The sequence below is a fragment of the Drosophila guanche genome, unplaced genomic scaffold, assembly GCF_900245975.1.
Source record: "Drosophila guanche unplaced genomic scaffold, DGUA_6, whole genome shotgun sequence".
NCBI lineage: Eukaryota > Metazoa > Arthropoda > Insecta > Diptera > Drosophilidae > Drosophila > Drosophila guanche.
In genome coordinates this window covers 3,794,262-3,813,117 of record NW_022995754.1, presented here as the reverse complement: position 1 = coordinate 3,813,117, position 18,856 = coordinate 3,794,262, and the positions used below count along the sequence as shown (strand labels likewise).

The following is an 18,856-nucleotide window of genomic DNA, read 5'->3' as shown; positions in this document are numbered from 1 at the left end:
CTCTCATACAAACTACTCATAACTGTTTGGGTTGCTGTGAAAATATCAATAAAGAAAACTAATGAAGTGCGCGCTGCCTTAAGTGGCTTATTGTCACTTTGACACACACCCACACCCACGACACACAAAGTACTTGCACGACTGTGTGTGTTTGTGTATAGTATCTTGATGATTGTGTGTGGGTAATGTCAAAGGGCAGACGCACGTCGAGAGTTCAAGAGGAAGGCAATCGAGGCGGAGAGCCCCGCTGTGTGTGCTATGTGTGTCCCTCTTTGTGTCGCGTCGCATCATAAAATCCGCACTTATTACTCCTTTTATGCAACTAAATAAGTATGTACGCAAAAGTAAATAGCCATGAGTGTGTACATATATACGTGACACTATATATGGGAGGGTATCCATCTCTGTGTGTGTGTGTAGCTATTTACTTTCATTTAACGCCTGCCCAAGTGGACACTGTCGCAGGCTGCACAGAGCAAAAAGAGGATACATTCGGGATTTTTTTATAGTTTCTTAAGCTCAAGAAATATCACAACATTTCACATTAATTTCAGCCAATCTTTTGGTTTTAAAATTGAAAAACCCCGCAAATAGAAAACATATAAAAAATCTATAATTTTTCTGAGTGTTGCCTCCTCTTTAGTTTTTGGCTATTAGCAGCCAGGACTGGGCATCCAAGCCAAGGAATCCTCGAATATCATTCGGGGTCAAGTGGAGCTCCTTTTTCTCATTCGTTCGTTCCCGTCCTGGTTCTGCCACTCAAGGACTTATATATTGGACGGCCAAGTGCTGGCAAAATATTTACGCAACGTCATTGACTGAGTAAATGCAATTCATTGGACTCATAAATTGTAAATCGTGGCGGGAAAGATACCAAAATAATTAAGAAAAGAGAAGGATATTACATGGTGGATGCAAAGGCCAGAGCTTTTGATAACTTAAGCTTCCATAGCTTTCACACAGTTCAAAGTTCGTGAGGAAATAAATTATAAGAAAGCTTACGCAGAAAGCACTCTACAGATGTCGCCCCTTTATAGATTTGGAGATTTTCTTTTACTAAAACTAATTTCTCCAAGATTTAAATATACATTCTTTTGTTTTCCCATCCCTTTCTCTTACCTTTTGGGCAATAACATTTGTCGTCAATAAGTCGACGATTTCGTGATAACGTCGGAACGATAAACGGATTTGCGAAATAGCGATTTTGCGCCGATTTGCGAAAGAACGATTTACAAAAAGAATGCGAAATTACACCATCACAAGCAAAGGAATTGAAATCATTCCAAGCACACTTGATTTGGAGCCCAAATTTTGGTTAGATCAATATAAGGTGAGGCAAAACAGGACTGAAGTTCGTGTTGAATCACCAACGAGAGAGAATGAGATCACATAGACCTCACCTCGCCATGTAATGAGACACTTGGAGGGAGAGAGCGTGGACACGCTGCACTCTCTCCTTTCTTATTTCTTTCTACACTTTTTTCACATTGGACTTTGGGGTGTGAAAGAGACGCAGCTTTGCGCTTTTTCTGGATTAATTGCACACACAAACACACTGATACACTGAGATCACGTGATAACACGAAAAGAAATATGTATGCATAAAATACTAAGCATAGATACACTTTTAACACTTCACTTTCACTTATTTCCTCTCCCTTTTGTATGCCGTTTCTCTGGATCAGGCACTTTTTCTTACACTTTTGGGCCTTTTTGTTTGTAGTTACTGCCCCACTACACTGCACTATTTCACTTCAACCATTTCACTTTTCACTTTCACTTATTGCCAATTTTTCCGCTGCCTTGCCCTTTGTATGCCATTTTGCCGTCGGCTGCCGCTTCTCTGGATCAGGAACTTTTTCTTGCACTTTCGGGCCTTTTGCCTTGTAGTCACTGCCCCACAACACTGCACTACTTCACTGTACACTTTCACTTCACTGCACCACTTTCCTGAAAATTTTACTTCACTGCACCACAACACTACACCACTGCGCGACAATTTTCCCGTAGGATTTTTCATCCATTTACCGATTTTCGCGACCCGCAACGCGGAGCTGACTTAAAACCACGCGCTTTGTCCGTCCGAAAAATTGTAATAGAGCGGCGCAGATTGAAATGCGTGGGAAGCTTAGCTTCTAGAACATTCCATGCTCTCTTCTTAATTGCTCTCTCGTTTGACCTTGTCTTTTGCGTTCACCCTCTCCAACCACCAAGAGAGCGAACTTTTGTGCGCTTGATGAGTGACCACTTGCAAATGCAACGGTGAATGGCGAGAAGGGGATAGTGATGCGCACCAGCGGTTGGCTTGCGTCTGGAGAGGGGAGTAGAAGCACCGCAAAACATAAGAAGAACGTGGTAGGTGACAAAGGGGAGCATGGAATATTCTAGAAATTACGTCGCCTACGTATGCACAGGGGAGAAGTGGAATGTGCTTTTTACCTGCATTTGTAAGTGGTGAGAGAGGGAAGTTGAAGCTGCACAAAAACGAATCTCTACTTGTGTGTGAGGAACGGAACAGCAAATGCAGCAAGGGACAAAAGGTAAGAGAGAAGAAACCAGTGCAGATCTTTTGCTCTCTTAATAATGTGTGTATGTAAATATGTACATATGTCAATACATGATTGCCTGACTCTCTATGTAGCTGCGCGGCTGTTTGTAATGCTTTCTTATCTTGTAATCTTTATATGCATATGCTATGTGTGCATATTAGTAACTCCAAAGCTCTCTGTGTTACTCAACTCTAACGAGTACCGGGCATAAAAACGCATAAAACAAAACCCTTTCAGCAGTGATTACGCTTAATTTGAAAACATTTAATTACCATTAATTATATTTTTGTATAATTACATTCTCTGTTTTATTGTTACATTTACGAGTATGTTGATTTTATGTTTGTATTGTATCGCATCATCATGCATTATGCTTAGTTAAATCACGCGAAATGTATCATTAAAAATTGATGCCTTTACTTTTGTAACCTCAAAGAGTGGCAGCGGGGGGAACCATATCATATCATATGATGTCGGGGGAGGTACATTTCTGTGTTTCTGTGGCGGCTATTGTTGCAATTAAAGTTTTTGGGCAGCTAATTGTTGCATTTTCATGTGTTGTTTTAATTAACAATTATGAACTCGCTTAGTTTGCATTAAATAACAAAAAATAAAATAAATTGTACATGCGATTTACATATGTATAAAAAAGTTCATTTGCTTTTATTTTTATTTTTTTGTGTGTGGTTTTTCGTTTATGTATTTTCTGTATTGTTCTTCGTTTCTCTGGGTGTATACACTTAGCAAAAATATGCATTACAAACTATTAGCAGTGTTGCCCTCAAGCGGGCCTGGGTTTGGGGCGGGCGTGTAGGAGGACGAGTAGGCGTGGTGTACACATTAATAAACTAAGAATATCATTCGAATTCGCAGCGAGATTCGTGTTGGACGGGCAACCCCATCCAGCCCTTCCATCTCCCTCTTAGTACCTAAATTGTCCCTTCTTCCCCCTCTCGTTGTGGTAGACCCTCAGTGGGGAGTAGCTGCCATTTCCATTGCCATTCAGTGCGGCACCAGCACCAGCTCCATTGCCATTGCTGGCACCATTGCCGGGTGAGGTGGCGCCCAGATTCTGAGAGGCTGAGCCCGAGATGAGCTCCTCGGAGTGCTGTGGCTTGGCGGTGCAGCGCGGCGCGAGTATCAGATTGTAGATCACAAAGTAAATCAGCGCCACGATGCAGGCGACAATGGCCAGCCATTGGTAGGTGCACTGCCAGGCCTCCAGCTTGGGATTCTTCTCATCGCGCGCCAGGCCGATCAGAGCACCAAAACCTTTGCCTGCGAGTGGAATAAAAAGGTTAAACAAATCTAAGAAATTCTGCAGCTGCTGCCGAAACTCACCCAATCCGAAGAATGCCAAGACAGCTATGGCCTGTCCCGTGGCCGTCAGTTTCCTGGGCATGGCATGACGCATATACAGAATAATCGTAATCCAAATCAGGCCAATGACAGCCGGTTCTATGGCCTCCATGACAATGGTCAACCACTGGGTCTGGGCATCGCTGAGAGCCGTGAAACGTATCACATAGATGGCCAGACCAGCAATGAATATGTTCGAGTGTCCGCAGTACTCGATGAACTTGTCCACATTGAAGAAGAGCACCAGCACGAGAATGAGTCCGGCATAGCACACAGCATCCACATCGGAGAAGGTCCAGCGCAGGAAACTGTGGATGCTGCTCCAGAAAGTGCCAAACAGAATGGACACCAACGTGAGCACCACAATCTCGGGACTATAGCGACGAATGGCAGACATTGGCACCACCAGCATGCCGGTCTTCGTGTGCCACCACCACTCGGGTGGACTCAGTGGCATCTGGGAGGCACACAGGAGCACAATGGCACCAAGGACAAAGCACACAATGAATATGATCAAAGCCACCAAAGCGGCATCCTGATTGGGCTCCTGCTGGAAGAAGAACAGATCCAGCGGCGAGAAGAGCAGCACATAGCCAATTGCACCCCAGACATACTGGCGGCAGACCTCGCCACGTCCCTCGGAGGTCTCACGCACCGCAATCACGATGGCAGTGTTGAGCAGAGTGAGTGCAGCCATGGGGAAAATGTCGCCCAGCAGGCGAATGATTGTGTAGCCCAACAGCGTATCCTGAACACTGCCAGTGGTCTGTCGATAGAGGAAAGTTTTGGCATTAAAATGGGGAAATCTGGGAGCAGGTTTATGCTTACATTCACGCATTCACTGTTGGAGAGTACGCTCTCATCGTGGTAGGGATTCACCACCAGACACTCGACCATGGGCTTGCAGTTGGAGCCGTTCTTCAAGTCCTTCATGTAGTTCACCTGCTCCTCGGGTATGTGGCACTGGAAGCCCTCTACAAATTAATAAACATTAAATAAAACTAAATTCAAATAATCACTGAGGCTGCTGGTGCTCACCCAATGGATACTGACACCAGCCCTCGTAGTCTTCGTTCTTTTCCTCCTGACTGATTGCCGAACCCATGACAGCCTGCATGACAACACTCGTCGTGTCCTCAGTGTACGCATGGCAGCGATTGACCACATCCTGGCCCAAAGAGTTACGCTGCGTGATGCACAAATGTGGCGGCTGCACGTAGACCTTCTTGGGTGGCGTCTTTGTCTGTCGAATGGAACGACGTGCCGCCTCGGCACTGACCAACTCAATGCCCGCACTGTCCGCGGGATCGGGATCCACAGAGTCCACCACTTCCCGCTTGGAACGCAGACTCTCTGTGACGGCACTGGTCGCATCATCGTCGTACTCGAACTCTGAACTCTGCTCTGTGGATGGGGCCAGGGTGGGCACCTCCGCCAGCCACACCTGATACATGTTCTCGTAGTGCTTGGGATTCTGGCAGCTGTAGGTGCAACGTGTCAGATTGATGCTGCCCTCCTTCTGGTCCCACTGGCTGCAGCTGGCATTGGCGCCGCAACGCTCCTGGAACAGAAAGGCACCGCTGGAGTCGCAGCCGAAGCTGACCTGTGGCTGGTGGGCATCCGAGCGGCTGACCTCGGGTATGGCAAACAGGAAGGAGTAAATCAGTGCGGCTATCAGCAGGAAGACGGCAGTCAGCACACGCAGAGTGCGGCCAAAGGTATTGGGATTCCGTGCAGCCAAACGATCAGCCCAGGGGCCGGCAATCAATGGACCCAAAATGGACACAAAAGGTGCAATGATGCTGATGGTGCGATACTCGGAGAAGTTCAGGCCGAGCAGCAGCGGCTTGGTGGCATGCAGCACATGCAATGCCGTCAGACCTGCAAGGGAGTGAGGAAATTTAAGTCTCAAGAAGGAACTTGTCTGGGGTTTCCCCTTGGGTTTCCTACTCACCGCTGATCACAAAGAAGACGACAAACTTGAGCGAAATCAACGTCTTGTTGACACGCGGCTTGCGATCGGCTATGAAACCCATTTCCTCGATTCCCGAGTTGCTGCTACAAACTATCTATATTTAATCTCTTTAATTAAGCCACCTTTTCGGTGGGTTTTCGTTTTCGTTTCCGCTTCTTTCTCTCTCTATTCGTTTGCTGGCTGTACGCTGCTCATGTTAGACGACTGACTCCGTTGGGTTCTGTAAAGAAAAGGCAAGCATAAAGATTATTATCATCTCTGTGATGCAAAACGGAGGCAAGCCACACGCAACCACAAAAGTCACACTGATACACAGCAGACAGGCAACCACAAGGCAAACACTTCACTCCCTCCCCACTCCTCTTGCAATGAAGCTGTCAGAGCTGGTTAAAACTATTTATGCACCCTATAATCTACTGCATAATATTACTCATCATCAGGCTGCCCCTCCCCTACGCCCAATTAGTAGGGGAAATGCAACAGAAACCAATCAAACCATTGATGATAATCGTCATTGTCAATGAACCAAACAGACAAACAAAGCATGTGGAGAACCAAAATCATAAATATAGATAGATGTATGCATTGCGTATATGTAGCTACATATTTGTATGTTCGACACAATTGGGTGTCAAAAATAAACAAGTGTCAATGGGCAATAGGCAATAGGCCGTACGGCGGCAGCCGAAGCTCCACTAAAATAACACAATAATTGAGCGAAATAGCAAGAGGAGAGCGTAGAGACGAGATGGCAGCGATCGAAGTTTGGAATACCCATTACTAAAGGCAGTTGCTACTTAGGGTAAGGGGTAACAACCCACTCTCAATGGGTATTACCTCTACCATAGAGTATAATTGTAAACAACAATTGTATTGAAATATATACAGCCACTGCCCTAGACATCAATTTGAATTAAATTGTCAATGAAACGGTACACACACATTGCAGCTTTAATCGTCAGTTAAACTCTATAGGCTGGCGATTATGATAAGAATCGTGTGGAATAAAAAGAGTGGCCTGTGCTTGAGCTTAATGCAACTACTAGACAGTGCATTAAACCCGCTCGACACTCGACAAGTAAATTGCTTTATAATAACTAAAATGCATGTGTCGAGGGAGCATTCCCTGTCTGAATTGCAATTTGCAAGATGATGCCCTAAAGTGGAAGTGAAGAAGAGTGCTCAAGTTTGACAATGATACTGAAAATGGAATGGAAAGGGCAAAGGAAAGTGCGGGCCCATTGGCAACATTTTACTTGTTGCGGTTGGATTTTTTCCAGCTGCGCAGCAGGGAGACAGAAAGAGAGAGAATGCTGGCAGCAAGAAACAAGATCTTAAGTATTTTATTAAGGGGTAGCAGAAGCGAAAAAGGGTATGTTGTATTGGGGGAAGTGTGGGTAACAGGTAGAGGAAATAGAGGCAACGATAGGCTGCAAAATAAGGGAGCTACGGAAATGAACAAATAATTTCCTTTTCAACAACTTTGCTCTCAATTTTCCAACCATCCAGCAGACACTTTTACGCAACTTCCCAGCACGGGGTATCTACTAGTCGTTTTGCCAGCCTTAGCATTCCTCTTCGTTATATTTGCTGTTGTTTTTCTGTTGTCGGCTTAAGCCTAAACCGGTTGTTTGTGTTGTCAGCCAAAGCAAATTACATCACCCCGAGCAGAAAGCGCAACATTTGACTGACTCTGCGTGTGATCTACGCCCCCTAACCCACAGCACAAGCCCAACCCAACGCCACAGACAAGGCCAAGCAGATGGGCAGACGAGCGACCCATTGGGCGGCAGACATCTGCAAGATCTCAGCAGCAGCAGATAAACGCTCTTGCAGGCAATTTGCCTACAGCTGGCCACCGAATGTACATATAATGAATCAATCTCAAGGTCTGATTAGTCCACAATTTATGCACTGCCTAAGTTTTAATGTAAATGTTACAGTGCCCATCAATAAGGTCTGATGACGGCCTTGCCAAAGGTCAAACACGAAACTTTAAACTAAACAAAATAAAAACATAGAAAAATCTATAAGTAAACAGAACGCAATGACTCATTTCGACAAAGTCTTATCTGAGCTATAAACTAAGGAAAACTGACAAACGTGACGCCCCTCGAATACAAATCTACGCAGATATAGGGCTCAGATCGGATCCCACAAATCTCTTATCAGCTGGCTGATGGCTGCAACAAATTGCTGGCATATAAACACAACAAAATATAGTAAAGTTGTTGGCTTATCTGAAGCATCAGCATTGAAATTAGACAGAGCAGGGAGAGAGCTTAGGTCGAATCGCTGAACACAAAAGCCAAAGCATGACGTAAGCCGGCAGCGACCATAAAAAACTGTCGCTGGGTTTGAGACTAAAAATTCAAATTAGTAACCAGCAAAGAGCACACACACAAACAAAAAAGTGGAGCTTCAGTTTGAAACTTAATGACAAAACGCCTCGCACGCAGACACACACCCCGAAAAAGAGCGTAAAATCCAATAGAAATATATTCAAGCTGGGATCCACACACATCCACACACCCTGGAAGCACACACGATGGATAGTCAGACTACCTCTGATTGCCCCACATGGGCATTGTCTATGACATAGTGCGCTTATTTATGACCTAAGGTAAACTTTTGCCGGCGCTAGCAACCAAAATGTCTGACATTTTCCATTGCGTGCCAACCGATGGGATAGCTGGGAGACCAAATGGAACTGCCAACCGGCAAAATAACAATCCCCAACGTCTGACAATTAAGTATGATGTGGGGACGCGGCAGAGTGCAATTAACTAAATGCCATCACATACAAGTACTCGTTGTACTTTGGCGATTGAAAAGGAAACGGAAATGTCGACAGGGAATTAAGCAAAAGTATTGTAAGGCAAAATTATGTTGGGAAAAAGGATGAAGAAATAATTGTACATAGCTTTCAGCACTAATATTTTACATAATTTTCAGTTGCTAACATCAAATAAATGTATGAATAAATATTCCAGAATTTACATTTAAAATTACATCAAAAAAATATTTCTACATTAAAAAGTTCATAAAATCATGGAAAATAGATATATGTCCCAACCGATATCACACTCGACACCTTTGTCGCCTGTACTAATGTAGCTCTAAATTTTCTGTTCGGGTTTCGCCACACGCTCGCCTGCAACTTTTCCGCTTGGCTGGCGCTCTTTTTGTGGATCTGCATGAAAATTACTGTGTGGCACTACTGTGAGAACTCTGTTGGCGTCGCCAGCATGGCGGTAATTATGTAGATATCTGCGAGGCAACCCAGGCAGCACCCGAAATAGAAATTTAATTACAATCACAAGCAAACGACAATTGCTGCCCGCGAACAGCCAGGGGTCTTGGCTACCTATGGCGATTGTTTATCACTTGTGTAAAAGTCAATTAGTGATAGGGCCAAAGCCGAAAAAATCAAAAATCGAATGTGTGTGTGTGTGAGGTAATAAGTATCTGTTGGATCTGTCGCTGCCTTGTGCAAATTCTATTTGTTAGCTTTTGCATTTGTTTGTTTACTGGCGGTGTTTGCCCAAGGCTGGTCTGTCTGCCTGGCTGCCACTTTGTTGCCAAAGATCTCTTAGCACCTTTTGTGGGTAGCAGCCGGAGCCACTCTCTTTGCATCGCTGTGGTGCAGCTCGATACTCATTGTGGGTCAATTGCTTTTATTTTCGGGGGGGACTTGGGGCTTCGGTTTGCGATCAGACAGCGCGGCGCATGACAGGCCGCCCGCTTAATTATGCGTAACACGACGGCAACGACGGCAGCGCGGAATTCAATAGGAAAATAGAAAAGCCGCAACAAAGGCGCAACTCATGAATGGTGGCTGCCACCGATCACGGCACTGTGAGCGGCTTAATTAACATTTTAAATGCATAAATTGTGCGACCATTCGAACTGTGTCAGCAATTTGGCTCCGCACATGGGCGGCCGGGCAGCAGCAGCAGCCTACGTGTGCTGTCTGTCTGTCTGCCCAAAACAAGTGCATCCAAGGGTGGCAGTCTCGCCCAATGAAAGTGAGAGAAATGAATGCAAAAATGCACTGCAAATCAAAAGGCAATACAAAGGAAGATGTCGTCTGTTTATGGCTACAACTACAGCCATTATTGATGCCCTGGGATCAAGTCAATGCACCCATTAATGGGCACACAAATTTTCATTAAAAAAAAAAAAATAAGGCAATTTCAAATGCAAACTAAATGCAAACTACTGCAAATTTCATGGCACCTTTTGACATTTGCTGGGCCCCGCGGCAGAGCAACAGACAAACCCATGGATAATTTTTGAATTTCGATTCATTTTCAGCGGCGACTCATACATAATTACGGATAAACCTTTGCCACTTGTACGAGTCTATGCACTTTTGGCATTTTTCTTCGATTGCCTCATTAAATTTGTACGTTTAATTAGGGGTGGTGAGGGGCTGATGTGACGTATCGAAGTTTTTTGTTTTGAAATTGTCAGCACGTAGCTTGATTCTGGTTTTGTTTTGTTTATTACAATTGCATTGAAGCGACCCCCACACGGACGATTGATGCGGCAGAGTACCGTAACGCAAATCTATAGAGTAGGTGAATTATTGGTGAATGTGTCGGCAGGGGAGACAGGGTTGCGTGGGGCAGCTTTAAGGTGAGGCGCGGCAACGTCGCACGCCCCAAAAGCCAAACCTTGGCCAGGGCAACTTTATGAAGCCCATTTCCGCTAGAGAGTTTGTCGTTTTTGTTGTAAATAATGTTGTGTAAATCATTCATTCATTGTTGTTCAGGTCTCTTCGTATGCTAGATTTGCATTTGCAATGCCATGACACAATGCATTGGATATGGAAATACATTAAAGCCGCTTTTCCCTGACTCATAAACGTGTTGACAGCTTGTTAGGAATGCTCGCCAGCTAAGCAGGGTCTTAAATATTAACTATAGATACTTATAAAAATATCTCTCTATTTATGGACGCGTTAAAGACTACACGACTACTTAGCATCTCTTATTTCCCCCATTTAATGCACTCGGAAACGCATTTACAACAACTAAACAACAACGCGCCACGGGGTGCAGCCTGGGGCACGCCCCTGTTTGGGTGGACGCACACGCAATGCGTCCCTCCTGCCCGACCTTAGCCCCCAGGCCACGCTACACCTCATATGCTGCTGGCTCGTGCCTGTTGCCGGCTAATTAATTAAGGCAAGAAAATTGGGTCAGCACCAGAGCAGAGTGAGAGTCAGTCAGCAGCGGCGAAAGTGCATGGGGAAATGGGTAGAACATGACCCTCCGAACTCTGCCTAGGGAGAAGTTTGTATTGGGGAAAATACTTCAACAAAACCTACAGACAAATTTATGTGCAAATGTAAAGCCCAGAAAGATTCTTCCATGATTGAGCAATTTATTGAGGCCCCACACGCAAGTCCCCAAGTCCCCATTGATAGTAGATGTGAGGGGTAGCTGGTGGTGGTTAAGTTATGCAGATGTACAAATCCAGTGGTGAAATATATTTCCACATAGTTTATGGCAAAAATGCTCTCAATTAGTGCTGGACAAAAATAGAAAAATTTGTCTTTGCGGGCATCCGACAAAACAGATTCATAAATACTTGAAAATATTCTCGCAGCATAAGTCTGCTTCTGTTTATATTTGAATAGTTTTTAGAACAACATTTTATAACCAAAATTCTAAACAAAAGAAAACACATCGTACAAGGCAATAATTATGAAAAATATTTCAAGGGATTTCCCTATTAGCTAAATGTTCTGGCTGCTTTGATTTCCTGTTTTTTATTTAACCAAGAAAAACAAACAAGCAGGCAGCCCAGCCCCTCACCCTTAATACTCGGCAGGGAAAAGAAGTTCAAGTCAATTTTGTTGTTATTTTTGGAACACACAATGTGTGGAAATCTGTTTGAAAATGCTGAGTGTCCAAAAACGAGAAAGGAAGATAAGCTAGGTGGCAACGAATCGTTTGATACCCTGGCAGATGTATGGAATTTGCGGGGGTTTGTGATACATTAAAGATAGATAAATAAATATATATAAATTTTTCCTTTAATAATTGCGATCTTGATTACATACAAAAACATTCTGTGTGTACCAAAATGCTCTTTCCCCTTTGCCAAACACCCTCTTTGCACAATTAGGAAAATCAATAGGCAAAATTTCCATATTGTTTGGATTATCATGGGATGCCGAGCCTCTGCCTTGGCTGCAAATGGGGCACCGCCTGCTTGCAACTTGTTGCATTTGCCTTGCCTCTTAGTTTACATTACAATGTTCTCTCGTTCCCGTTCTGCTCCTCTGTCTGCTCTGTCAGCGGTCTGCCAGACGGTGGGCGGCGGCAGGCTGGCAGATTGCAAAAATGTTACATTTACATTTTTCGTTGATTTTCATTGCCGTCAGCGGTGTAGCAAGAGCCATTAAGCTGTCCATTTATGCTCCAATTTGTTGGTGTCATGACCCCAGCGGCAGTAGCCGCTGTGGCAGTGGCAACGACAACGAGAGCGACGAGATCACAGAAAATATCTCTAGATCGCTATGTGGAGCAGTGACATCATCTCTTTATTTTGACGCAATATTTTTTTTGGGGTGTAAGATCTATATTTAAAAGACTTTTTAGCGGACAATCTGGCGGGGGGACTCAGGCAAAGGTATACCTAGAGGCAATTCGCTGAAGTTCTAAGCAGTTTGTTTGTTCGATTGAGATTTTCAATCACAATGCCGTAATAATGATATCATAGACCTTCCCAGTCTGACTCAATATTCCACACAAATTTGCATTTGACCTCGTAATTCTGTATGCATTTGGAATGTACGAAGAGACTTTCCAAATGCTTTGGAAAATGTTTGCCAAACTTCGGCTCAAACACGCAATTGGCTGCCGCTGGCTCTGGCCTGCCTTTAATTGATTTGTAATTGTCGGGGTTCATTTCATTTTTCAATTAATTAGTCAATGCGTTAATTGCCGCTATCCGAAAACAGCATTAGAGTCGGGCAGGCCGACAATTGAGACATCCATGCGATGATGCGACTATGCGCTGTGGGTTGCCACCGCCATAAGTGTATGGTAAGCCACGACAGTGCCACAGTCAAGGTGAAGCCAAAGACAAAGACCGACAACAGACTCTGGCTGGAGTCTTGGGGAGCCAAACGGCGCTGACACGATCAAGAGAAGAAGTCAAGTCACGCATTGCAATCATTTCCTCAAAGACTTGATTTCCAATTCCAATGGCAAAGACTGACTGCGACAAATGCAATTCTTAGTTGAACATCAGAGCCGGCCCCCAAGAGCGCCAGCAAGAACGCCACAAAAGGAGATACACGAATACATTTGTAGCTACAAGTTGGCTTTGACGTTGGCCTGACAGTCAAAGCACGGAAAAAAAAAAAAAAACAGAAACAGGAAAACATTTCCTCGAATGCAACATTAACTTTAACATGTTCTCGAGTAATTCACAAGATTTTTACCCAGCGATACTTGAAGCCAAATCCCAGCAAATCTCTTGTGGCGTGGGCAGCGCTTTCGACGTTCCATGTCCCATTAGATTGACAATGGCGCCGTAGCCTGTCCCTTGTCCCACTCGTGTCTGACAGCCTGACATTGAAATTTTGTGCACTTTAACTGCCTTACTTAATGGTAATGGCTGGCAAGCCCCCAGGCTCGAGGAAACTCAAAGACTTGCTCGCCAAAAACAAATCAAAACAGAACCCACAAAAGTTTGCCCTAGTTTCGGGTGTCCGAGAGTAGTTGGTGCGTCATAAATAAAAGACAGCAACAAACAGAGAGCAAACAGCTACTGTATGGGTTTGGGAGGGGTCCATGACAGTTGCCGAAATAGCCCGAAAATATCACTGTGAGTCATGCGATTCTTGCAAAAGCTTTGACACACATATAGAAAAAGTATTTACGAAATATACAAAAAAAAGAGCAAACAGAGCTAAAGATGCGAGTCTTACAACAGATAGAAGAAATCTTAGAATTTTGAATGCTAAACGAAGGTTAAGGGTTAGTGGATCTACATACATTAAAGTTCGCGTCTTTGTATACATTTGTGGCACACCGAAATGTTCCCATAATAATAAGCATATTGCCATTACCCTGCCTTCACTTCACTTCATTTCCTTTCCTTCCTTCGGTACATATTTACTTTATAATTTATTTATGTTGTGCTGAATTTTTGGGGGGGCTGGCACAGTCCCCTGTGTATTTTGCCCACATGCCAAAAGTTTTGAAATACAAAAAAAAACAACATTCAAATAACAAAATAAATATCCTCAGCAGATGTGCGGACAGATGAGCTCAAAATGTCGACAAATACATACAAATATGTACATTAAAATTCTGGAAAAAATCAGCACAAAAATTGAAATTAGCTAACATAATTCCAATGGGAATGCGATCTGCAGACAACAGACCGTACCGACAGCGAGATCATGATGAGGTTATCTGTGTTGATGACGCCGAATGATGTCATATATGTGCTGGCGGCCGAACGGACACACTCGAATGCCTCATATCTAAAGCTTGTTTCGAGTTTTGTGTTTCAAATTATACAAATACACATAAGCCCATATATACGCTTTATATTTATATACTTATATTTGTTGGACCTTTCTTCCGCTGTCTGTCCCTCCCTCCCCGCTCTGCTGCTCTCTGTTTGTGGGACTCCATTGTTTGCCATTAGAATGTGTCTTGTCCGCCGGTTTTACGGGTAAGGTAAGACTCTAAAGTTGTTTGTCGGGTTTCTGTCAGTCTGCACAGATCGTACTCTTGCTTTGCTTTGCTTTGCTTTCTGCGAAATTCAAGTTCACACACAGCAGATGGTTGCGGGTGTGTTTTTTTGTGTATATCAGAAAAAGTAAGTCAGCAAAAACCATTCCTAACGTTTATTCTTCCACCTTAGATGTCTTGAAGTTCCTTTGCTTATTCTTGGCTTTGACTTGGGGTGGTTATCTATTGTAGCTCTATGTCCTATTGTAAGGGTGGTTCCCTGACACACTCTACCTTTTCGGGGGTTGCTTTTCTACCGCTTGTCTTGGCCCTCTTTTGCGTGGATTTCACTTTGGGCTTGATTGATGGCAACGCCTGGCGTGTTTTAATTCCGATTTCCCAGTTTATTGTACCATCCCGTAAAGGGTGGTTCCTGTTTTATGTGCCGGCATTCCCTGCCTACCACCCCATCGGCATGCCTTACACAAAATCTTACACGGGGCAGGCATAATTTCTTCATATTTTTGGTTACTTTATGGCTGCCGCTGCTGCTGCTGCTGCTGCCTTTTGGGTTACTGATAAATTGCTTAATTTATTTATGAATTGATCCTGAAATATGCCAGCTAAGAATTTTATGGGTCACCGGAGGGTAGCTGGCGTTGAGTAGTTCTTTATCTAATTTCGGTTTGGCTCATATTTCATTATTGTCAATGCAATACGATACTTTAATTTGGGAATATTATTTTCCTTTGTAAACCATTTGGATATCCTTTAATTAAAGCAAACAAAATCCATATGGTTTGTCAAGAAACCTTTAATGCATCTGTAATAAATTGCTCTACGATTTATTGTCTCGGCAGCCCATAAACCTATTTAGCAACTATGTATTGGGTCATTCCCATAAAAGGAAAGCACATAAGGGGCTCGTCTTCACGTTCCGAATAGCTCGTAAACGACAAAAAAAAAGTATGCGAATGGAAATGCACATTGGCAACAATGTGCGGTGCACGGTAGCCCATGCAACAGTTGCAACAACAACGACCGACGACCGACGACAACGACGTCATGGGCAGAAAATAAAACTGTCAATAAAAATAACAACAAATTGTAATTGCCACCCCTATGGTGGGGTGGGGACCTGTCATTCTGCTGCAATGCTACGATTAGAGGGCGGCTGCGTGGTCACACGCAGGGCTCACGGCCTCGCGGTTTGTGAGCAATTTAGTTACCAAGGCTACGACTATGTGCCCGCTATCCTGGCGTCAATTGAGCGTTTGGCTGATTAAATTACCCGACTGGACAAAGTGTGGGGTAAAGAACAAAAGGACAACAATGCAGATGGCAGCGGTAGAGTGGGTAAAGTGCATTAAGCAATTTTCTCTTCACTATAATATACGCGTAAATGTGCCATGGCCAAGTCGCCAGGGAGTCTGAGCGTCGCAGAGTCGCCACGAGAATTGCATTGCGACAACCCAAAAAACTACAAGTACAAAGTACGTGGCATGTCCCTAGAATTTCATTGATTTTCTGTTCTGTTGGTTTTATTTTCTGTTGATGATTTCATTTGCTGAGCGCCTGCTGACGGATATCCTTCAAAGCAAATGCAACATGTGAAACGGAGATTCGTTCGTAGTTTAACCGAAGGCAAAACGAGTCCAAGTAGGAGTCGAGGAGCAAGTCGAAGAGGGAGCAATGCGAGGAGCAAGTCACCGAAGAGGAAGTCGGGGAGCAAGTCGCTTCCAAAACGAAGTTGGAAGTAAGTCAGTGGATGGCTGTCGAGACCTTTTCTTGTTCAGCAAGTCACATCATTTTCGCTTTTAATTTCGTTTCTTTAGCTGCCAATGATGACCGCAGAAGCCGCCAACAAGCCTGATGACATCACAATTTTTGTTTGTGAGTGGCTTTGATTGTGTGGACTGTTTATATGTACTTATATGATTGATGGTGAGAAAGCCTTAAAGAAGGCAGCCAAAAAGAATGTTTATAGGATAATCAGGTATAGAGCAATGTAAGAATCTAAGCTCATGGCTAAGCAAATACACAAAAAAAGAAATAGATTTCTTATTGAGTTTTTGTATTTGTTTTTAAAATGATTGAGGAGGAGTTAGATGCACGAATGGTCTAAAGAAAGAGAGCAAGATTACTTGAGTGGATACTAGTAGTAAATCCAAAAATTAACAAGTAACAGAAAACTTTGTCATAAAAATCTCTCTTCAAGAATTTCCAATTCATAGATCATAAATAACAAATGCTAATTATTCCATAAGCATTAAGAAATAAAGCACATATGTACAATTAAATGAATATTCACAGCATTTCCATTCAATTAGGAAATCGCGAATAGTTTCTGAATAAATATGGTAAATATTTTGAATACATTGCCAAAGTACAATTTTACGTCTTTATTTGCCATAAACATTCGCTTTTGTTTCATTTTTCCGTCATTGCAGCTAATTCCTTAGGCTAATTATTCAGCTAATCGCCAATCAAGTCGTTTCTACGTTCTTCGTTCGACTTTTTATTTGCTATTTGAGTACATTCGTTCTCCATTAACCACAGCGCACCACTCAACCATACACACACACAACACACACAAACACACACGCGCACTTGTTCCTGTCGTTGGATTTTATTTATACTCGTAATTCTCTTATTTTGAAATTAAAGGAAAATATTTTTAATTCAACACGAACTGAGGGGCAGCATTGAGCAAAAATCTCTAAAAGCAAAGACTACGAAAATAAGTTTTCGAATTGAAAAACTATAGTGAAAAGACACACACAGGCACAAGTATCGTACAAAAATATCAAATATAAAGTGGCAGAGGGAAACACACACCGAAAAGCGCGCGTAGCGCGGCTGCTTCAAATAAAAACGTTTCTTCGCGTTTTTATTTTCTTAATTTTATTTATGTTTTCTTTTTTTGGCGGCACCAAGAAGCCAAGAAGAGACGCTGCTTCGGCGTGGGTGCTTGCGAAGACCACGACTCGACTACGAACTCCGACTCCGAATTCCGATTTAAGTTTCGCGCTCGTGCACACGAACACGTCCAAACACGTCGCCGGTCGAAAAACGAATAACGAACAAGCGAAGGCAAGCAAGACTGCGACTGATGGCTAGCGACTTGCTCTGACTGCCAGCCAGCTGTTTGTTGTGGCTTTGTCTTGTGCAATTCATCGAATACTTTTAGCTGCCGGCACAAAATGGACGCGTATTACTTATGCTATGCTTTTTTCCAAGCAGCCACTCTCGCTGCTAGTATTTGCCAAGATTTTCCGGAAAGCGGCCTTTCAGGCGTTTTCCGTGTGTGTGTGTGTGTGTGTCTGTGTTTTATTAACAAGGTATTTGTGGGCCAAAAGGGTATATTGGATGCAGAGAAAAGTGTGTTCAACGGAAGAGTAGATTAGATGTGTGCAAAAGATTTTAACAGTAGAGAGAAGCGCATTTGATTCCATTTATTCATCCTTAATGGTAATAAAATATCTGTAGATTTCGCCATGATCTTTCTTGAGATTTGATCATTCCAAAAACTAGAGAAAATCCTCTGATTTGTGCACTCCTAAATAATTTGATACAGCATGCTATCAGTATAATATTTTCATGAATTTTTCACTAATAATATATGATAGCACTCCTTGAAAAATCATAGCCAGGGTACCTTCCAGTCGAAGTGGATGGATTTCACTTATTGCCGTCTGGAAATTTTCAACCCTTATGAACAGACACTCAGCACCAGGACACATTTGCACAGGCACAACAGACACCCCCACTGGCTTCACTGGTTTCCCAGTGGGACACAATAGGGATAGAGACACACGTGCAACTGTTGTATCGGGGGAGGTGTGTGTCTGTGTGTGTCGTCTGGCTACTGTCGTTTGCATATTGCATATGATTGATGCAATAAAATATACAATTTCCCCTAATGAACTCGAAAATATTGACCTAATATGCATAACTAAAAGGTCTGTAATTTAATGTTTACACGAGGGACAGCAAAAAAAGGGAGGGAAAGTTAACTAAATATAAATATTAGTTTCATGGGAAAAGATTTTAATTGTCATGGCGCTGTACGGGGGACAACGCTTAATAGTTTGAGGCCCTCCAGGTGCAAGTGCAGCTACCACAAAACAGCTGCCTATTAGAAGGGGTTTTTAGGAGAGTTCCAACCCAAGGGAGAAGGAAACAGAAACAGTTGCCGTTCCTGCTTTAAGTTTAATTTAAGGCGACAGACGTACATACAATGATGCATTTGGCTCTCTGTAGGCATT

General features: G+C 43.4%; 1 protein-coding gene across 1 annotated transcript; it reads right to left on the bottom strand.

Annotated features, from left to right (window-relative positions):
• Positions 1 to 3,211: 3,211 nt before the first annotated feature.
• Positions 3,212 to 17,657, bottom strand: LOC117589036. Its single transcript, XM_034280663.1, has 6 exons — positions 17,427 to 17,657; positions 5,863 to 6,103; positions 4,947 to 5,789; positions 4,737 to 4,882; positions 3,891 to 4,674; positions 3,212 to 3,827 (listed from the first exon to the last, which is right to left on the bottom strand). The coding sequence occupies exons 2-6, from the start codon at positions 5,942 to 5,944 to the stop codon at positions 3,472 to 3,474; spliced, it is 2,211 nt and encodes a 736-aa protein (XP_034136554.1). The 5' UTR covers positions 5,945 to 6,103; positions 17,427 to 17,657; the 3' UTR covers positions 3,212 to 3,471.
• Between the last annotated feature and the right edge of the window lie 1,199 nt (positions 17,658 to 18,856).